The sequence below is a fragment of the Podarcis tiliguerta genome (assembly GCF_965153285.1).
Source record: "Podarcis tiliguerta genome assembly, chromosome: 9".
NCBI lineage: Eukaryota > Metazoa > Chordata > Lepidosauria > Squamata > Lacertidae > Podarcis > Podarcis tiliguerta.
Window position 1 is genome coordinate 9,382,512 of NC_139542.1, and position 22,715 is coordinate 9,405,226.

General features: G+C 43.3%; 1 protein-coding gene and 2 long non-coding RNA genes across 12 annotated transcripts in view; 1 reads left to right on the plus strand and 2 right to left on the minus strand.

Annotated features, from left to right (window-relative positions):
* The window catches only part of LOC310657754, a 197,638-nt gene that overhangs the window by 71,596 nt on the left and 103,327 nt on the right, over nucleotides 1-22,715 (minus strand). The gene's annotated exons all lie outside the window — the stretch shown is intronic.
* The window catches only part of SLC4A4 (solute carrier family 4 member 4), a 190,775-nt gene that overhangs the window by 67,781 nt on the left and 100,279 nt on the right, over nucleotides 1-22,715 (minus strand). For 6 of the 9 annotated variants that reach the window (XM_083398254.1, XM_083398249.1, XM_083398250.1 and 3 more), the window contains 3 exons: nucleotides 13,273-13,408; nucleotides 4,640-4,800; nucleotides 3,434-3,586 (listed from right to left, as the gene is read on the minus strand). In XM_083398254.1, coding sequence (XP_083254380.1) covers nucleotides 3,434-3,586; nucleotides 4,640-4,800; nucleotides 13,273-13,408 — 450 coding nt within the window. Of the gene's footprint in view, nucleotides 1-3,406; nucleotides 3,587-4,639; nucleotides 4,801-13,272; nucleotides 13,409-22,715 lie in introns of all 9 variants that reach the window. The other 3 variants (XM_083398253.1, XM_083398248.1, XM_083398251.1) reach the window with 1 other exon arrangement.
* LOC310657770 overlaps nucleotides 13,989-22,715 on the plus strand; it is a 33,690-nt gene continuing 24,963 nt past the window's right edge. Inside the window, exons 1-2 of one of the 2 annotated variants that reach the window (XR_014501918.1) lie at nucleotides 13,989-14,137; nucleotides 14,601-14,755. This is a non-coding gene — a long non-coding RNA (uncharacterized lncRNA). The remainder of the gene's footprint in view (nucleotides 14,138-14,600; nucleotides 14,756-22,715) is intronic. The other variant, XR_014501919.1, reaches the window with a different exon arrangement.

Consider the following 22,715-nt stretch of genomic DNA (forward strand, 5'->3'; position numbering starts at 1 on the left):
GTAGCCAAACACAAGATAGGTGAAACCACCTCTAGAGACAAAAAGTACACAGTGCCAGCCACATAATTCAATGAAAGCTCCACTTGCTTGGACATAAGATTTACAGTCAGAATCAATTATTGGATGCAGATTTAAACAGCATAGCTTTAGCAACAGATTTATTACAAATCACTGCATGCCAACAAATTTATAGAATATTCTAAATCAACGTATATGGAATGAACCACATGGAATGTTTTCTTTTTCTCTAAAACATGAGCAAGTCATCATGCAAATCAGGGTTTATCTACACTGGGGAATGAGGATTGCAACTTGTTCCCTTTGGAGGGCTGGCTTTCAATGGTAAATTTTGATCAAATGTTGCGTTTTACATGAGTGTTTCATTTATTCATTTTATTGATCTATGTTTATTGACCATGCACATTTATGGAGCTGTACACATGAATAAAAATGAATGAATAAAACCAAGCACTCATGATGGGGCAGGAATTTAATAAACAGTATACTGTATAAAGAATTCAAAAGTTTTGTACTAGGTTGTTGAACAAGACTGAGAGATGATGTACTTGTTGACTATCCATTTTACCAATTACATGATTATTTGTTTTTCTCTGATTTGCTACTTTAAATTATTCTTATCTGATACTTGGTAACATGCATATGATTTTAGGTTTGAGCCCAACCTTTTGCCTCACCCTTGTGCCATCTGTTGGGGTATGCAATTCCTTGTTGCTCAGTCTACTGTGGAAGGCCACAGGTTTAAGCGCAGGATGTTTTTCTGTGTGCCTTCCATTTACGTGCAAAGCAGGTGTCTGCTCCACACCTGTACGTATGCTCTTGGCAATACATTGCTGCAAAGCACTTCGGAGTGTTCCAAACCTTTCACATGCTTAATCTTGTGATCCTTGCATCGACTTGCAAGAACAGACTTCTAAATGAGCCCACAAAAATGAGCGGAAGGGCTGAGAGTCCTCTCCCTCCTGAATGAGCTTGCTGCATTTCTTTGCTAGAGAGAAGCCTCTCTCTTCAGCAGCTCATAAACAAGCCCCACTGGGCTCAATGGGGGCCTACTCTCCAGGAAAGTGTCACAGGATTGTGCCCTAAGGCACTTAATATCCACTAGAAAATGAATGGTAGGGCACGGACTTAAAAGCCACCTTGCCTTCTAAAGTATGGATCTTAAGAAGTCTCAGATCATGCTATGGTTCAACAAGCCAGGTCAACTGAAGTCCAACAGCCAATCTGCACATTCGCAGCAATCATATTATGCTGCCATGTTAGGTCTACCCCACTAAAGTCTGCAGATGGGAAGTTCAGTAGGAAAATACTCAATAATCCCATGCATTGTAATTTCCTCGTGGAAAAGCAGCATATATGAGCAGACTATTTTGGAAGATTTCTCCCCAGCATGCTCATTTTTAAAAAACATGCAATCCATTCTTTTCTGTTCTTTGCATGGAGAGCTCTTGCGCCACTTGCAGTGTTAGAATTTAAGCAGGTTCACAACAACTGGCTCTGGCTTCTGCAACGGGCATGACACTGAAGCCAGAAATACCCGTCTCCACTCTCTCTAAATCAGCCTTCCTCAACCTGGTGCCTTCCGGCTGTTTTGGAGTACAATTCCCATCATCTGGCTCAGCTGGTCCACCTGTGCTGGATGGGCCTGGTAGGAAATATTGTCCAAATCATCTGGATGGAGGAACCAGGCTGAAGAAGGCTGCTTTGTATACTTACCAAGAGGAAGCTCCCCAACAGATAAAACATTTTGCTTATCACAGCCTTGAGCCAAGTACTTTTTATTAAAAAGATGCAACTTACCACCTGCATTCCAAGAAGGAGCGTTTCTTGGAATAATAAAGTGTGGGGGGCGGGGCGGGGATGAATATTCACATGTTGCAAGTTTTGTTGAGATCATATGAGAATCCATGATTCTTGGCCTTAGTGGTTCTCTCCCTCTTTTCTTAAATCAGATTATTTTCCCCTCGCATGTTGAGAAGCAAGAAAAGTCCCCTCTCATCCCAGCAGGAATGCACGGCCTTAAACAATGCTAATCTCCACAACAGACAACATCACTCAATCATGAGATTTCAGAAAACAGTGTTACCTAGGTTCCCATACACCTCCATTGTCGTATGTTTCCGTTCTCGAAATCTGAAAACCCGGAAGTAAATGCTTCTGTTTTTGAATGTTTTTCAGAACCCGAACATGCAACGCGACTTCCACTGAGTGCAAGAAGCTCTTGCAACCCATGGGAAGCCGTGCCTCGGTTTTTGAATGTTTTGGAAGCCGAACGGGCTTCTGGAACACATTATGTTCGAGAACCGAGGTACCCCTGTAGTAATATAGCTGATGATTGCTCTGTTCACCTTTTTTGCATTTCTGAAGTTTCTCAACTCAACACTATTGAACTGTTGAACTTTTATCCTTGAGGAGTAGAGAGGATCCCTCTCTTTCTAGTTAATGAACTTGTTTCCCAGAATTCTAACAAAAGCCTCTGGAGCTGGGGGTTTGGGGTGGGACCTGTCCTCTGGATATTGCTGGACTACAACCCCCATCATCCCTGATCATGGACCATGCTGGTGGGGATGATGGGCGCTGAAGTCCTACAATATCCAGAGGACCGGGGTGAGTCACCCCTGCTCACAGAGGACTATTACACAGCCCATCTGCTATTTTGCACACCAACACTCAAAATGACTTCAGGAGAACTTTCACCCGCCATTGCAGTCTAACACATTCTAGATAGCTCAATGTGTCATAGGCTGCATTCATGAGGCAGTTCATTCCCATTTTCCTGACGTTTCCCTAACTGCTAATTTCCACCTTCTATTTCAGCTTTCGCATGACATAAAAGCCACTCCCGGGAATATAGTGGGACATAATGCAAGGTTAGCAATCAATTCCGCATTGTTTGCAAACAGATTTTTTTTCCCCTGGAAGCCAATAACATGGAAATGAGTGCCAAGCTTGTGTTCCACTTCTGGAAGTTGATTTTACACCCCATGAACGTTCAAATATAATGAGGAAATTAACCATCAGGGAAATGGGATGGGCTGCTGTGTGGATGCAGCCAGATTCTATTCCGGAGGACACATCGTTGTTTGTGTTGTGCTGTTTCGTGCGTGTGGCACGCCAGGTGCTTTACCAAAGTGACTGACTAAAGCGGACTAACGAAAATGAAGCGCGCCCATGTCTCTTCTCAGTTAGCCCACAGAGATATGGTTAGAGCGATGCGCCACAGCATTAAGAAGCCTTCAGAGCCCATAACTGATACATCGGTCAGTATGGTCTGCTACTCTACTCGTGGGGTTAGATGCGTTGCCATGAGATGGTGATGGAGTTAGTTGGGAGCAGGGTTTCAGTGGGTCTCTACGGGAAGGCCAAAGCCCACTGGCTTCTGCATTACCATTATCTGGGTTGGTAAACATCCTACTTGCACTGGAGACAGTCTTCCCGATGTCAGCCAAGGAGCGCAGGTTGGATTTTTTGGTCTGGTGGCGATGCTTCCTGAGCAGGGTGTAAGTGACCTTGTCCTTCATTTCTTGCTTCAACAGGCCTGTCTCGATCTGGTTGTCAACAACCATCTCTGCAAAGATGAGGATTTGGGGAGAGGGGGAGGCAGGGAGAGAAGAAAAGGAGTAAATCAATGTAAACAAAAATGAAAAAGGTTTCAGAGTAGGCTGGTATGTGTAAGTTCACATACGCATAGGGCCGGGCAGTATCTGGTTTTCAACATCACGATATACCACCAGCGAAACATTGCGATATACTGATATATCACGATGTCTGAAATAAGGGTGGCGCTTTGTAGAAGCACTGGCTAGCTTCAAGGTTGTTGTTTTTTGCATCACTCACATGCACACATAGACATCGTGATGTGTGATATATTGCCAGGTCAAAAATTATGAAACTGGTATCATCATATGGACTTCAAACCAGTTTTGGACAATGGACTGATATATTGCCCAACCCTCTACACCAACCTTTCTCAACATGTGGGTCCCCAGATGTTGTTGAACTACAACTCCCATCACCCCCAGCTAGCAAGGCCAGAGCTCAGGGATGATGAGAGTTGTAGTTCAACAACATCTGGGGACCCGCAGGTTAAGAACCGCTGCTCTACACTGATGTGTTTTAATCCTTAAACAACAACAACAAAGAAAGAGATTACCAAGAGGTATACAAAGTAGGAGTTAGGAATCCCACAACATCTAGGGGACTACAGATCCCTCACTCCTATCTTGTAGACTATCCAAGATACTGAATGAGATGAACAGGCACACTATCAAGACAGCTGAGACCCTGGCAACTTTTGGGTCATCCTCTCCTTGAACTGTTTCCATCCCGGTAGGCAATTAACTTGGACCTAAAAGAACTGGTGCCCAAGTTTACTTCTTTCCTCCTTCCTCAAAATCCATTTTCCTTTTGTGTTATGTCTTTTTAGATTGTAAGTCTGACGGTAGAGGCCATATTGGTTTTATTGATCTGCAACCCACCCCAGGAAGCTTGGTTGCTGTTGCTGTTTTGCTGAAAAGCAGCGTAAAATAAACACATGCCCAGATCCAACGTCCCATTCAACAGACCAGGTTGGTTCTTGCGATGTAGAACAGTCCAGAGCACTGCGTTGGAAAGCACCTACCTACTACCTGAGGGAGCGACGAGGCCTCCAGATCCAACATGATCGACCCTTTCTCTATACACGTCCTCAACTCAAACAAGCTGTGAAGGGACAATGTGGCAACGTGTGGTTTGCTCCACCTCTCTCCACCCTGTTCCACTTTCTCCTCAAACTTTATCCACCTGAGAGAGGGAGAGAGAGAGTTGAGAGAGACTTTGTAAGGATGAACTTACAAAGAAGCGCTGCTGTGTGAGCTTTCAAGAACAAGCACCCACATCATCAGATGTTTCATTAAGAAAGTCGTGCCCCAACAAATCCATTAGTCTCAAAAGTATTGCAAAGTTCTTTCCCTCCTCTTTTTACACGTTATGGCTTATTTATATACCAATTTTTGGCCTGACGGCCTTTAAAATACCAAATAAAATATGCATAACATCAATTTAAAATGATATAAATTAGCATTTGTTTAATTAAAACAAACAAACAAACAAACAACTGGGTATGCGTTAGGAGCAGCAGTCAGCTCCAAGGCAAAGAAACAGAAAAACCATCCATCCAACACAATACTATCTCTCATCTTCCCACTGGATTAAAGTTGGTTTTGCATATTGGTTATAAACCAACCCCTGCGGAAATACAGTTGGATTTGCACACAAAACATAAGCATTGCAGGGGGGTGGACTAGATGGGCCTCAGGGTTCCTTCCAATTCTATGATTCTATGATGTAGGGAAAGGCAGTTTCAGAAAGGCAGAGTATCCACTAGAAACATGTCTCTATGCCTCCCGCTGTTTGTTATTTGCTACGCATGAGCCACAAATATCTCTGCAACTGTAGAGCCCAAATGGATTCCGGGGAGCATCTTTTCTGATTCCAGCTGTGCTTTTCGTGACTGCTTCTTCGGTCTCGAATGAACAGTGGTCTTTATTCATTCAAAAAAGAAACCACTCAGTTCAATTTCACCTCTATACCAGAGATGTTTATCATTTAAATCAGTGGTCCCCAAACATTTTTGGGCCACCACCTCCTTGGTTCCATAAACTCCATCCTCAATGCCCCCTACTCTTATAAAATGCATTATTCAGAATGGCAGTTTGTATGACCCACTAAGGAAGAGGATAATACAATAAAATTCAAAACAATAACAATTAATTGCACATTTATTCAAAACCCAATTCAAAGCTATTTGGTGTAATTAATTCAACAAAAATGATCCAGTGATACCAGCTTTTCAAAGTCTGTTTACATCTCCAACCACCCCACCACCACCACCCCCTAGCCCCTTAGTGCCCCCCAACCTAATTCCACTGCCTACTTTGGGAACCACCATTTTAAACCAACTACAGTCATCTAGGATCTCAGCTTGCAACTTTGGCCCTAGCAGATCTTGACATCTCATGGTTAAAGGTAAGGGTAAAGGGACCCCTGACCATTAGGTCCAGTCGTGACCGACTCTGGGGTTGCGGTGCTCATCTCACTTTATTGGCCGAGGGAGCCGGCGTACAGCTTCCAGGTCATGTGGCCAGCATGACGAAGCCACTTCTGGGGAACCAGAGCAGCGCACAGGAACGCCATTTACCTTCCCGCTGACCAGTACCTATTTATCTACTTGCACTTTGCTGTGCTTTTGAATTGCTAGGTTGGCAGGAGCAGGGACCGAGCAATGGGAGCTCACCCCATTATGGGGATTCAAACCGCCAACCTTCTGATCAGCAAGTCCTAGGCTCTGTGGTTTAACCCACAGTGCCACCCGCATCCCATCTCATGGTTACTGAGAGCTTAAACCACAAGTCCCAGTTTGGTTAAGTTGGCTAAGTTCATTGCAGTAGTAAATAGGCTGGAAGCAAAGTAGCTGTGAGATCCTCTACAGCAGGGGTCACTTTTTCACAGTCCTGATAAGCCATGGTTTGGCTTACCGTTCATGCAAACCAGGTCATTGCCCCAACTGAGACGTCACACCAAACCAAGGTTTGCAAGTAAGCATACTTTGAGAAAGCAGCGGATGGTTTGAGCTTCCAAATGTATGTGTCAAGCCAAGTTTTAGTGGTTTGTCTGCTTCCCTTTCCCATCTGTTCAGCACTCCAATCCGTAACAGCCCCCAGAAGCAGAGCAATGGCAGTAACCAGGACATGAATTCAGACAACACACCAAACAACCGTGAGCATAAGCCAGCAACTATGGCTTCAAAGGGCGGAAATTTGGTTATTTTTCTTGATTATTGTGAAAGTAACACAATATTTTCGAATGGACAGTATAGTTTTTCCATAATTTAGATGAATAATTTAAAGAAACAATTTATTTTTAAGTATGAAGGAATTCATATTAGCTATGTCATTTACAGTGGTACCTCAGGTTAAGTACTTAATTCGTTCCGGAGGTCTGTTCTTAACCTGAAACTGTTCTTAACCTGAAGCACCACTTTAGCTAATGGGGCCTCCTGCTGCCGCTACACCGCCACCATGCAATTTAAATTAAAGCAGCTAACTCCTAATACAGTGGTACCTCAGGTTAAGAACTTAATTCATTCTGGAGGGCCATTCTTAACCTGAAACTGTTCTTAACCTGAAGTACCACTTTAGCTAATGGGGCCTCCCACCGCCGCTGTGCCGCCAGAGCACGATTTCTGTTCTCATCCTGAAGCAAAGTTCTTAACCCGAGGTACTATTTCTGGTTAGCGGAGTCTGTAACCTGAAGCGTATGTAACCTGAGGTACCACTGTATGGCCTTTTTGTTTTGTATTTTTTTGGTGATTTGACTACTGGTATATTATGGAGGGGAAATAAAATAAGGCCTGATAAATAATAAACAGAATTTTTTTATTATGGTTTGCCAGCCAACTGCAAGTCGTGGTTTGTCTATTCAGATCTTCAAGACAAAGTGAAGTTTATTTAATTGTGGTTTGACGCAATGTCTCAAGGGAGCCCCGTGCAACCCGCTTTTTCCAGTTCCTGCATGATCTCCCTTCAAAACTGTGTTGATTTAATGCAAAATCCTGCAGCCGCTCAATCTGCCATCATTACGGTGGTGGAGATTTAATTATGCACCTGCTGGGCCTCTCTCCCACACACAGCTATTAAAAGCTAAAGAAGCTACCCTACAGGTCAGGAGTTTACAAGCCTTGCCTGTGCTTATGAAACAGCCCTTAGGTGTGGAAAAATGTTTCTACACCAGATGGCATTTGCCCTTTGTCCTAATCTACAACTAAAAGAAGATAAAGACAAGACTTTGCTTCCCCCCCCCCCCACCTCACCATGGTTTGTCCGGACAAATTTTCCCAGTCAATCATTTTTCAAAGCAGAAAAATAAGGAAACGTTCATTTCTGTCCTTTTTGGTGGCAATCTTCTTTTTCATTTAATTGAGCATGTTTTTCCAAACCAGAAGTTGTGGTTAAGATCATACTTTAATGACCATGAGCTGTAGACAAGAACACACCTTAGCAGAACAAACTCACAGTTATTCCGGAGAGGCCTTAACCACAAGACCAGTGTGTTAAGTCAAACCATGGTGCAGTGTAGCAAAAAGGACTGCAGAGGAAGCTCTCTGTGAACTTGCTTGTTCACACAGCCTCACCAAACCAAAGTTTGGGTTACAGTACACAAACCAGCTCCCTGGGGGATTTTGATGGGCTTCAAGGCAGACAATACAGGGCTCAAAACCTGCCTTTTGTCCACAGATGGTGGACAAAAATGTATTTTACTTGGAAGATGCCTGTAGAATTAATTTAAAGCCTTAAAACTCAAGCCTAATCTTGGTCTCAGAAACAGGGGTAGACCATGACAGTTGAGTTTAAAAACATAAATCTCTGATCCAAACATTTCTGTAAAAATTGCAGATGTGTTGCAGACACAGGTTCACATATAGCACCTTTTCTGTACAGTGGTACCTCGGGTTACAGACGCTTCAGGTTACAGACTCCACTAACCCAGAAATAGTACAGTGGTACCTCAGGTTAAAAACTTAATTCGTTCTGGAGGTCCATTCTTGACCTGAAACTGTTCTTAACCTGAAGCACCACTTTAGCTAATGAGGCCTCCTGCTGCCGCTGCATGATTTCTGTTCTCATCCCGAAGCAAAGTTCTTAACCCGAGGTACTATTTCTGGGTTAGCGGAGTCTGTAACCTGAAGCATCTGTAACCTGAAGCGTCTGTAACCCGAGGTACCACTGTACGTCGGGTTAAGAATTTTGCTTCAGGATGAGAACAGAAATTGCATGACGACAGCGCGACAGCAGCAGGAGGCCCCATTAGCTAAAGTGGAACTCAGGTTAAGAACACTTTTAGGTTAAGAACGGATCTCCGGAACGAATTAAGTTCTTAACCAGAGGTACCACTGTACTTCTGTCACACCGAAATATAGTGCTCACCCCTTTACGGCGGTAAAATACAATTTCTCTGCATAACGTAGCAACGGCTAGAGCCCTGCTAGAGCAAGTCAGAGGTCACCCAGTTCAGCATCCCATTCTCAAAGTTGCCAACCAGATTCCTGAAAGAAGGACATAATGGCAATCGCCCTTATGATTGCATTGCTGGAGGTGTAAGATAGAAGCCACTCGGAGCCTCCACCTTCCATAAATTTGTCTAATCCTATTGTAAAGCCATCCAAGTTGGTGACCATCAGTACATTTTGTGGCAGTGGTTTGTAGTAAGAATATCAGATGTTTCTTTTATCATAAGCCAAAAGCTTTTTACTCCTCTGGCTACCGAAACTTTTTCAGCAGCTATACAGAAACATTTGGAAATCATTCTAGAACAGGAGCCCTCTCAAAGTGCAAACTATCAGGCGTGCCATGGGTAGTCTTTGGCCAACCTAACTCTTGTTCACAAAATCTTCAGTCTTGAAAACTTTGTTGTTTCCAAATTACATCTCATGTAGCTTGTTACAAATCCCTAACAGTTTAGCTCACATCATATAATTAGTTTCAGTATCGTTTTAAAAGTTGTGAATATTATGAATTCCTAATTCTGTTTGTTTTGCGTAATACAGTGGCACCTCGGGTTAAGAACTTAATTCGTTTTGGAGGTCCATTCTTAACCTGAAACTGCTCTTAACCTGAAGCACCACTTTAGCTAATGGGGCCTCCCGCTGCCACCATGCGATTTCTGTTCTCATCCTGAGGTAAAGTTCTTAACCTGAGGTACTATTTCTGGGTTAGCGAAGTCTGTAACCTGAAGCATCTGTAACCCGAGGTACCACTGCAATGGGTATGATTATGTTTGTTGTTAGATGGCTAGATTAGGATTAAAAGGAAGTGTTCTCCCTAAAACATTTCCTCTTAAAAGTATCCATTTTGGGGAGGGCACAGAATCCAGATCTGTTTAGCTTTGGATACCCTGAGGGATGGCCTTGGGAAACTGAATTCACTTTATTTCTTATGAAATTTTGCATTGCAAGACCAATCACAATTGTGTGTGGGCACTTGGAAGAAGAGAGGCATTCACTCAATTTTAAAATAGGTAGATAAACAAGACAAATTGGTGTGCTTCTGAGTGTGGAATAAGGAATCAGCGGTAGCTTCATTTATTCAGCTATAAGTTCAATATCTGAAAAGTCACCTGTATGAATCTTGCATCTCCCTGTCTCCTCTCCTCCTCACTTTTCTGTATACTAATATGTGAATCTAATGTACCGTATTTTTTGCTCTATAAGACTCACTTTTCCCCTCCTAAAAAGTAATGGGAAATGTGTGTGCGTCTTATGGAGCGAATGCAGGCTGCGCAGCTATCCCAGAAGCCAGAACAGCAAGAGGGATTGCTGCTTTTGCTGCGCAGCGATCCCTCTTGCTGTTCTGGCTTCTGACATTCAGAATATTTTTTTTTCTTGTTTTCTTCCTCCAAAAACTAGGTGCGTCTTGTGGTCTGGTGCATCTTATAGAGCGAAAAATACGGTATGATGCTTCATTCTTCTTTAAAGGAACTGTATACAAAATGCCCTTTATGGGTACCCTTTGCTTTTTCTGTACTTAACAACATTTTGTTGTCTTTTTCAAAAGCTGCCCTTTTATATATGTTTTTAAAAAGGTGTTTCAATACTGGTATTTTCTCTTTAAATTTTGTTTTAAAAGATTATTTACCAAAAAACAGCATCTATATAAAGTTTTCGATAATAAACACAGTGATTTAATTGATCTAAGGATCTCCCCTCTTTCACCTCTGAATCAGCTGTGAGGAATTTATAAGTTTTTTTCTTTCATTTTTTATTAACCTCATTGCTGTTGTTATTTAAATTTGCGTAGTGCCCTTCATCCGAAGATCCCAGGGCAGTTCATAACAGAAAAACACAAAATGAGAATACAAAATACACAATAAAAACAAAAGCCAACCAATAACTCCCCTACAACAAACACATTTAAAAGGCCATTTTTATGCAATGTGCAAAACTGGCTAGTCTTTTGGGAAAGCTAGAGATGTGTAGGACAAGGGCAATTTTTTGGGGGGGGGGGCAGATTATCTAATGCAAAGCAACCCCAAGCAAAGTGCCTCTAAACCAGGCATAGGCAAACCCGGCCCTCCATATGTTTTGGGACTACAACTCCCATCATCCAGGACCAGTTGTCAGGGATGATGATGGGAGTTGTAGTCCCAAAACATCTGGAGGGCCAAGTTTGCCTATGCCTGCTCTAAACCTTACAGAAGCAAAAGTATGAGCTCCTCGTTTTATGATCACATCACGCAACATCAACATTTCCCTGCATGGAAAGTATGGCCACAGACATTAATCATCCAGTGTACACTCATCTGGGAAACCTGTCTGAATCAGTTTTCCTAGAAAAGTGTATACTGGTGTAGAGAAATGCACAACATTTTGCGACAGCCCCATGGCATGTGTTTGTTGTAAAAGGGTTAGATTTCGGGTTAGGATTGGTGTGTAAGACCAGTGTCCCACTCAGTAATCCTCATGCATGGAGCTTCCCTTGAGAAGTAGGAATCCCAGAGTTAGGGAGAACAAGGTGATATTCACAGGTAGGGATTAATATATCCAAACACAGTAAGAAGCTCTTAAGACAGACGGTGGGGGGAAAGATTAGCAGAGCTCTGATAACAAGAGAAAACCGAAGAGCTAATATTTAAAAGTGTAGGGGGAGAGGTGGAGGGCCCTGGAAAACAATGACTCAGCATTCGAAGAGAAAAACAGAAGTCCAGATTTGGGGAAAGGGGTTGGTTATTGTAATTTCACAGCAGAGTCTCACTCAAGCAAGCTCCATTGGAATTACGGCTAGGTTGATTACACGATGGTGACTTGATTAATTATTGTTGAATTGTGTCATCACTCCAGCACAATTTATCTGCATGCATTGCTCGTAAGTGACCAAAAATGTTTTTTATGAGTCTAATAAAAAACTAAGCATGGTGTGCATGCAAATTAAAACCCAACCTCAAGGTGTTTAATTCATGCTAATCCCAAAATGAAAATATCTAAATGTTTGAATGACCGCATTTTGGGTGCTTTATTCTGTTACTTTAAAACGATTTCAGTCGGAAATTATTCAAGCCAAGGGATATAACAACAACAACACTTCATTTTGTATCACTTCAGCTACCTCAACCCTAAAAACAACCCTGTGAGGTAGGATGGTGCTACTGTCCCCATACTGCACAGGGGAAACTGAGGCTGAGAAATAGCACCTTGCCTGAAAACAATCTTGCAAGTTAATGATTGAGGGGAGAGTTCCTGGCTGAGATCCTATATAAGAACCACGACAATAGATGATAGATAGATAGATAGATAGATAGATGATAGATGATGATAGATAGATGATAGATGATAGATAGATAGATGATAGATAGATAGATAGATAGATAGATAGATAGATAGATAGAGGAACTATATTTGAAATGTATTTTTAAGAACAGGTGGTTTTAATATGAATTAATGATGTTAAAACTCAATCACCTTTCTGACAAGTGCCGTGCAAAGATCACTGTGTATGTGTTGTTTGTGTGCTAATCTTCTGAATAAAGGATAGGAACATTAGGAAGCTGTTTTAGACCATTGGGTCTATCTAGCTCAGGCTTACATACACTGACTGGGGGTGACAATTCAGGATTTTGGGCAGAGGTCCATCCTAACCCCACCTGGTGATGCCAGGGATTGAACCTGCGACCTTTTGTTTGCAGGGCAAACACTCTGCCACTGAGCTACGACCCTTCCCCATAATTAAGGATAACATAGTAGCTCTATTCACCAGCAAATGCTTGGAAAATTCCTCTAGTTCCTTTTTATTGAAAAAGCTTTCCAGAACCACCAGAGAATAATTAGGAGGAAAGGGACAGAGAAAGCTGACTTCTACTGAGTCGGAGCATTGGTCCACGCATTACCTACACTGGCTAGCAGAGGTCCTCCAGGATTCAGGCAGGGGTCTCTCTCCCAGTCATACCTGGAGATGCTGCCACTGAACCTCAGATCATAGAATCAGAAAGTTACAAGGGACAGAGTCCCAATGTGGGGCTCAACCCATAACCCTGAGATTAAGATGCTCTGCCAACGGAGCTATCCAGTTTAGGTCCTACCACTGAGCTACAGTCCTAATGATACTTGTGGAACCCCCCAAACTTCTGGAAGAAGGTGCTCCCCAAAATTAACACATGGCTTGCCACAACTTCTTCCTCAAGGAGCCGTCCGCCTCCCCCAGAAAAGACAAAGCAGTGCCAACTCACCTTGCGGTCTCCTTCCATTCCATCTCCTGCCCATCCACAGCCAGGAGCTCGTCCAGTTCCGTGAAGAGCTGGGGTGGCGCGGGGCTGTCATCGTCTTCGCCCAAAATGAAGCGGATGCGTTCGGCGGCGGGGGAGACTGCAGAGGTGAAAATACTGCGGTTAACAGACTGCAGGATGATCAGGGAGGTTCGATTCCTCTCCTTTCCCTTCTCTCCACATCCGTTCGGTTGCTTCTCCTCGTCGCCTGCTCCATCTGACATCTCAGCTCTGAGTGCGGGCTGTCGGCTCTTTCTATTATTATTATTATTTGCTAGGTGCCTACTTCTCAAGTCTCTCTTTTCTGACAACTTACTTCTTAAAAAAAAAAAAAACTTTCAAGCTGGGGGTAAAGTTCAAGAGGACGTACGTCTTCTTCCCCCACTTCTCTAAGCTCTGTGTTCACAGCAGACCCACACAGCTCCTCGTCCAAAAAAACAGGAGAGAGCTTCTAGGCTCAGCACCAATTTGCTCTATGGTGCATGGCCAGGGACCTTTAGTACTCTGATCAGCCGAGGTCCTTTAAAGTCTTTTTCTTTATAGGCAGAGAACCAGTTCCAGCCAAAACTATTTGGGGGGCACCTCGTGAAGAGGAAGTGGCTTCCCACTGCCAACTCTCCCCCCCCCCCCGGTTTGTACAAAGCTGGAACTTTCATTGGCTTGCGAGGCAACACTCATTACCAGCGTAAAAGGGAATATTTAACAAAATAGCCCAGCTCTTCTTTTGCATGGGAAGCTGTGTACTCTGGGGTCCATTTAGTCAAGTATCAAACACAAGGGAGGAAAAGGGAAGGAGCAGAAAGGCACAAAGCAATCAACCCATCCACAGGTAAGACACAGTGTAGCTAAAAAGAACACTAGCTTTGGTTACATGCAGGTTACACCTGCTATACCATGCCATACCTAGAACATGCCATCCCTAGGCTAGAACCATTAACACCTGCTGCTATGTAATGTCTTGCTGTTTTAACATTTTGTTCAGGCATCTCCAACTGCAACTAACCGTCAACCATCCAAGCAGCTATGTTTAAAGGCATTTCCACATCACCTAACACTCAGCAAGTGCCGCTTCTTTGACGTGCTGCATTTGATAAAAGCTACTGTTCAAATTTAGAGGGGGGAAGACCACTGTTAAGATGTTCTTTTTCATACCAGACCCAAAGGAACAACTGCATGCCTAATCTTGCAGCACTACCATTATTATTATTATTATTATTATTATTATTATTATTATTATTATTTCCATGTTGAGGAGTCAACTGCAATTTTAGGCAATTTCATTGTGTTTAAAGCTGTCAAATGCATATAGGAACCTGCAGCCCTCCAGATATGGCTGGTGGACTTCAGCTCCTGTCAAACCCAGCCAGCACGGCCAACAATCATGGATGATGGGAGATGTAATTCTGCAACTTCTGGAGGGCCATAGATTCCCCAACCCTGCTCAAAAGTGAGTTGCTCTCATCTTCTTACTCCTTTGGGCTGCAAGGGTAAAATGTACCTTCCCTATTTTAACTCAGAAAGCAAGTGTGCATGTCAAAGTTCTGGAAATCCCTGGTTCAGACTCTTTGGGCATCTGGGTCTTGATATATGTTTTATCTGGAAACAAGTCACTGGAAGTTACTTCTGCAGTCTCTTTGGGCTGTCAGCCTGAGCTTATCACACCTTGTGCCATTCTTTAGATTTACTGGAAAACTCAGCAAAGCCTTTCTCCCATGTCTTTTCTCCCTACATTGCATGGCTATAATGTGTTCTAGCAAACAAAAGCCGTGAACCTAGGACAATTATGTCCCACCTTCCAACCTAAACTGCTTCCAAAACAGATAAAACTACAAGATCGGCATAGTGATACCATCCTTTGCTTTTAAGGATTTTATTTGGGTTCAACTTTCTTCTTTCACCGATATATTTTCATAGTTATGGTTCTTATTTTGATATACATGGCTTAGCTGTTGTTGTTTGAAGGTTAATTAAGCATTTTCAGGAGGTGTTGTTGCATTCTGCTTCTGTGTTTTTCTTTTTCTTTTTTCCTTGGATTATACTTGGTATTCTTTAGTTTCAGGACACTGCATTCATTATGGCTGGTTTGTGTACTTTTAGGTTAATTTGGACTGCTGTGTTACTGCAAGACATGGACGTTTTTTGGATTAGTGAGTTAGTACAATATGTGGATATAATTTTAATTAGTTTCTTTTTAAAAAAATAATGTAACGGAGGAGAAAATAATTAAAATAACAGCTATGAAAACTCAATCAAGATCCAGTTCCTAGACTAAGAGTGGGTTGAGCAAATCGGGAGTTGCAACAATAGTCTAAAGAACTCTTACTTAAAACAACAATAACAGCAACAGCTTTTTAAATACAATTTTCTCCCTGGTTTCCAGTTGCCACAAAAGTTTCCCATCGTGAGACAAACAAGAGAAGCATATCAAACCTATTCTGTTTCTGTTTTTAAAACACAGAATAGGATCAAGATCCATTCTAACTGAAGGTGGGGGGGGGAGATGGGGGGAGACAGGGATCATAAAAAAAACCTTTTAGTGAGAGGAGAGGTAGTTGTTTTGTAAACCCACCTGGTGAATCAAAGCACAATACTGTATTAATTGCATGCATCCAAGCTAAAGAACTGAAAACTTTGCCAATATCTTCTGACTCAAGAACCAAGTAGTTCTTTCTAGCCTGGTGCTGATGTAACTGACAACTCGCTCAGCTGTCCATCTAAAATTCAAGGGTCCCCGTGTCCATTATTTACATCTGCATTTTGCCTCGGTCACCAACTTTAGATAGATAAAGGTAAAGGTAAAGGTACCCCTGCCCGTGCGGGCCAGTCTTGCCAGACTCTAGGGTTGTGCGCCCATCTCACTCAAAGAGGCCAAGGGCCAGTGCTGTCCGAAGACCACTTCCGGGTCACGTGGCCAGCGTGACATCGCTGCTCTGGCGAGCCAGAGCCGCACACGGAAACACCGTTTACCTTCCCGCTAGTAAGCGGTCCCTATTTATCTACTTGCACCCAAGAGTGCTTTTGAACTGCTAGGTTGGCAGGCGCTGGGACCGAGCAGCGGGAGCGCACCCCGCCGCGGGGATTCGAACCGCCGACCTTTCAATCGGCAAGCCCTAGGCGCTGAGGCTTTAGCCCACAGCGCCACCCGTGTCCCTTAGATAGATAGACAGATAGAATTATTATTATTTTGCACCGGGGGTCATATTTTGAACAGAACAAAAGGGTCAAAGAGCAAGCTATATTTGCTCCTTTCCCGTGCAAACTAAGAGGGCAAAGTGTCCCTTCCACCAACAAGCAGGAGCAGCAACAAAACTTTGGCTAAAAGTTCTCGCCTTCTGCACCGCAGCTGCTGACTTCTGTTTTCTGATTCATACATGTGAGTAAGCAAGGGGGAGCAGAAGTCAGGAACTTGAGGAAGAATTCTGCCTGACATGGTATCCTGGATCCTGAGCTATCTCCAAACCCTTTTTATGCCTATTCTGTTCAGGGTGCTGGTACTAAAGTACGGAGCCATACACAGCTCAGGACCAGAATACCTAAAAGATTGTCTTGCCCCTTATATACCTGGCCAATCACTCCTGCTGATGACATCTCACCAGGAGGCCCTTTCTATATGATGTAGGAAGCGAGGCTTTTTTCTGTGCCTATTGAAAACCTTCCATTTCCAACAAGCCTTGTTAGTAGAGAGTATATACACTTCAGAATGTTTTATAGGAAGCGATTCATAAATGAAATGAATAGTTAACTGTTGTCTACTCTCTCACAGCTCCCTATTTCGATTCAAGTTCTGTAAAATTAGACTTGTATTGCTTTTTGAAACAATACAAGTAGTGTATTGTTAGTGGTGCCCTTCCCCCTGTGGAACGCCCTCCTGTCAGATGTCAAAGAGATAAATAACTATATAATCTTCCAAAGACATCTGAAGGCAGCCGTGTATCAGGAAGTTTTAATGTGCGATGTTCTGCTGTGTCTTTGTATTTTTGTTGGAAGAAGCCCAGAGTGGCTGGAGCAACCCACTCAAATGGGCAGGGTACAAAAAAATAAGATAGTAGTAGTAGTAAACAAAATATGCAGAGCCGATGTCACCCTTTGGCAGCTGGTGTGGATGCTGACCATGTTGAGACTTTCTCAAGATGCTACCTGGTCATGTCAAGGCATTCGCAAAAGAGTTATTAAACCCACAGAAAATCTGGGAAGGGAAGGGGACGGAGCAACTTGGATGGATCAAAACTCAGAATTCAACTCATTCAAATTGGACAAGGGTTGGGAAATATTCAAACTGGTGCTTGTCCGAACTGTTCCCTCTTTCCGCAGTCGAAATATATCTCATTCCCATGGGACAGGGCCTCAACCCAGACACTTCCACATCAGTAAGAGAGTCCTGGACCCTCTTCAAAAATAGAGAGGCCCTCTCCCTCTAGCAGGAGGAAGAAGGGGCTGTGGTACCTCCATCTCCTTTTTCCAAGCAAGGTTGCTTACTCTCTCATCCAGCACCAATTCTTCCTCACAGAAACTCCCTCACTTCTGCGGATCCTGCTTTCCATGCCAAGCCATTCTGAAATGTATCAGGAGGCACTGCAGGATGCCCCAAGAACAGAGCACAGCCAATTTCACCAAGAAGCAAGACCTAGAACACACAAGACCTAGAACAAGGAAGCAAGACCTAGAACACACACCTCCCTGCTTCAGAAGTCTCCAGGTTATTTGCTTTCTATTCAAGGGCCTGCCAGTGAGCCTAGTCTCATCTCTGGCTCCCACCATGCGCTGACCAAGGTGCTGACTTTAGACCTGCACTACATGCATGGGCTATCATCCCATACCACTGGCCATGCAGGCTGGGGTTGATGGCATCCTATTGGCTATCCCTGTTTCACTCTATTACCTGCTTGCCCTTGTACCAAGCCTGGGCAGTGCATCTTCTCTGGGCACCAACCTTCCATACAGAGATTTATGCATAAGGCCTATTTGAGCATACACGTACAATTGCCACCATGCGAGAGGGAAATAGGAACCAGCTCACAGGCCCTGTCCCTCCTGCATGTCCACGCTGCATTTCCTGCAACCTCCAACATCTCAGGGGGCTGAACATCAGCAGCAAGGAGCCTCTTTCTCTCAGTAACACTACCCATGTGGTTAGAAGATAGGGATTCTGAATCTGTTTGACTTCAGCAAGCTCCATGCTACAGCTGTTCAGCCCCAAACATGTGTGGCATGGTAGGAGGAGAAATGCAGGAGGGGTCAGGAGCAACAGGCTTCTCCCCACTTCACCCCACCTCACAGGGTAGCAACCACAAGAGGAGGATAACAATTGAACAGGGCATTAGGGTCTGAGGAAACACAGAGTTCAGCTCATGCCAGTGGCCAATATTTATTTGAGCGTAGGAGCCATGTATTTAGTCCATAATGCTATTTAATATATACATATGAAGCTGTTGGGACAGGCCATCAGAAGACCTGAAGAACAAAGTCTTGAGCATGCTGGTGACATCTAGCTCTTTTTCCCGGCCACATCTGAATCAGGAATGGATGTGCAGGTCTTGAGACAGTGCCTGGATGCAGCAAAGCAATACACTACCAATTATCCCAGTAACGTTGTCCATATATTCAAAAAAGCCTACCCAACAAAAACAAAAGTCTTCACTTAACTTCTGATAAGTATCAAAGCATGGGCTCAGGCATGCCTTCTTCATAGAGAATGGACAACACTTTTTTGCTCCTAGAGCATGAAAAGCCTTTGAATTCCGATCCAGCCTCTGAACCTCACACAGTGTCAGGGAGCCCTGAGGAAGGTGCTCAATTTGAGTAGCGTCTGAGTGCCATTCAGTCGCACAAAAGTGGCACATGGCCCTTCCTTCCCTATTCCTTTTCTAGCTTGCAGGTAGCAGACTGCATGTTAGAATGCTACTCGCCTGTCCCCCCTCTAGGGAGAAAGCTAAGCAAAACCCCTTTCCTGCAATTGCCCCTGCCCTGTGAAAACGGCCTCCCCTCTGCTGTGCACATAGCATCAACTATTAGCTGCTCCGGATGCCGTGTGAGGATGCATTTTCTTTGCCCAAGCTTCTCCTGACCCTCAAGATTGGTTGATGTTATTCCTGTTTTTGCCTGTTCTTACAAGGGTGTTTCACTGCTTTTATTGCTTTTGTGTTATTTTTGTATGCCAGTTAGGGGTTTCTTTAAAAACACACACGCATTAAGCACCTTAGAAATGCTTTTAAATAAATACATAAATAAATGAAAGCCTGCTGCCTGAAGGTGCTCATCCCAGAAAAAAACTATACCACATGCTACTCTGGTAAAACTGAATGCACCCATGCCCAGACGCATTAAAATTGGATACCATGTTAACAGAGATTCCCCCTCCTTCTTTATTTAAGCCTCAGTTGTGCATTTAAAACATGCACATTAAAAGTCCAAAATCCAAACGCGGAATTTGCTGGGTCACAAGGTCTGCCGCAGCTCAAACTTCACCGCATTGGTCTTTTTAGTGCCACTGTTGATTAATGGGCCGTTCATTGGTTATTTACATGCTCTCTTTAGCAAGAACAGCATATTTTCATGTCGGCCGCTGGAGGGAACAGGATGTGCTGAGAGCAAACACCGCAAGTCCCAAGCCCAAGTTACAAGCTAGAGCCCCAATTAACCCGAAGTAATGAACTACCAACCTTTCCCTCTTCCTCTTTGACCTGCATGTGTCGCACACAGACTCCACCAGCCTAAACTCCCCCTCTACCACTTCAAATCATACCCAGCTAGCCACCAAAAGGTAGTAGTAGCATTAATGAGAAGAACAGCCACTAGCTGTACAACTTTTCCTCTCTTTTTTGTTACTGCCTCAACAACTCTGTAAGCATATTAGAAAACTGATACCCATAATCTCATGGACTAATACTCCACCATGCACAGAACATTTTACATAGCTTTAAAAATAAGTATCATCTGTGCTTTAGGCAGTGGCTACCACAGGTGGACTTATGGGGATAGGAGAACAAAAGACCAAAGGAAGCGAAAGAAGAGGTTTGAAAAGGGATAAAAGATCCATTTTTATAAATAGTAATGGCCTTAGTGGAATAAAAAGGTCTGAAATATTTCAGATGATAACTTGCCAGGAGTAAGGTTGTCCTCTTAAGGGAACATTTATCCCACAAATGACTACCATAGACTGACGTACTTGCAAAACTTCTACACATTCTGTTTTCTAAAATTGCACGGCAGCAGCTATCATTTTATGTATGTACATATGCATACATATCCCATCGATTTTGTTTTTTGCTAAACCCATGACGTGGCATCTTCTTTCCCCAGAACTCACTCCTGGGACAATGCGCTAATGTTTTGCTTCTTCAGAGCTTTCATTCATTCCAACGGAGCTGCTCTGAATGAAGCAAATGGAGCAGGACTCCCAACCCGCTCATGCACCCCACCTATTTTGTTTCATCTGCAAGATGTAGCAAATGCCTACAATGGATTTCAAAACGAACAAATTGTTATCTAGAGATCACACACGTCAGCAGTTTCTTGTGAGTTCGGCTAAGGCCACTCTTGTGTGTTGAAGTTATGCCCTCAAGTACCCAAAGGCAGAAAGCAATTTCCATCAGGGATGGAGGAATCTCAAAGATCTTGCAAGAGCAAAGAGACATGCTAGAGCATCAAAACGTTTCATGTCAATTGTACACTGTACGGTGGTGTGAAATTCTTTCTCTTGTTTGTTTTCAATCTACTGCCCCATCAGCATCACTGAGTGATTCACACATTCCAGTATCACATTACCAAAACCATATGTTTGTTTGCTGCAAAGCAAACATAACCAATCTGTTCACCATCCAAGTTAAAAGCCTGTGCTTACCACATGCATATATTACCCTACTCTCTCTCCAAAAATCATACATCATGCATACAGACCTAAGACCTAAGGATTCTGGTCCTTGGAGCATAGGATTAATCAACCCATCAAATTAAATTATGTCCATTATCTACAGTGGTACCTTGGTTTAAGAACAGCTTCGTTTATGAACAACTTGGATTAAGAATGCTGCAAACCCAGAAGTAGGTGTTTTGGTTTGTGAACTTTGCCTTGGAATAAGAACATGTTTCACTTCCTGTTGAGTGTGTTCCATTTGTAAATTGAGTCCCCCGCTGCTGCTATGGGAAAGCACTCCTTGGTTTAAGAACACTTTGGTTTAAGAAAGGACTTCCGAAACAGATTAAGTTCGTAAACCAAGGTACCACTGTACTGAATGAGGAAACCAACAGCTGACAATTTAAGAGACAACTGCAATAATAGAATCCTGGTGTTCTAGAGCTGGGGGTCATGTAATCCATAGGTAGGCAAACTAAGGCATGGGGGCCGGATCCGGCCCAATCGCCTTCTCAATCCGGCCTGCAAACGGTCCGAGTATCAGCGTGTTTTTAAATGAGCGGAATGTGTGCTTTTATTTAAAATGCATCTCTGGGTTATTTGTAGGGCCTGCCTGGTGTTTTTACATGAGTAGAATGTGTCCTTTTATTTAAAATGCATCTCTGGGTTATTTGTGGGGCATAGGAATTTGTTTATTTTTTTCCCCAAAATATAGTCCGGCCCCCCACAAGGTTTGAGGGACAGTATACCAGCCCCCTGCTGAAAAAGTTTGCTGACCCCTGACCTAGTCTGACCCCTTGTAATGGAGGAATTTCAACTAAAGAATCCCTGACAGGTGGGCACACATCTCTGCTTGAAAACCTCCACTGAAGGACGGTCCACCACCTTCCAAGGCAGTTCATTCCACTGGCAAACAGCTCTTACTGTAAGAAAGTTCTTCATCATGTTCAGTCAGAATGTCCTTTCTTGAAATTTGAATCCATGATGCGTGATGGGTATCATGTCATACAACCGTGGAAAGAGAACTTGGCACAGGGCTGCCATTTTCACCAGCAGCTCCACATCCCACATCACACCTGTTCGGTCCTAGTTTTGAAATTAATAATACACTCCTGCACAGAAGAGATTATTTCAGCTTTTTAAAACACCCTGGCTTTACAACTTAAAATACTTCACATTGCTAGCTTTTAAAAAATTCTTTTTTGAGTGCCCATCCCCATGATCATTGAGTACATGGGGATGATTGAAGACACCTCTTTAAAGGTGCCCCACTACCTGCAATGAATTCGTCATGTGCAGGAAATTTGAGTTTGGGGAGTAGTATTCTCATACCCAGCCACCCACAAAAAGTCAAACCTTGCCCACAGCACCATGTTCTATGGCTGAAGCTACCACACGCAGGCTTTTCCTGTGGCCAACATGCAAGCAGATGCCGTAAGAATGGATCCATCAGCAATATTTTTTTTTGCCTTCACATTTCAAACTTCCCTCTAAACTCATGAGCACTAGAAGAAATGACAACACGGGACTTGCTTATCAAGAATATATATATAAA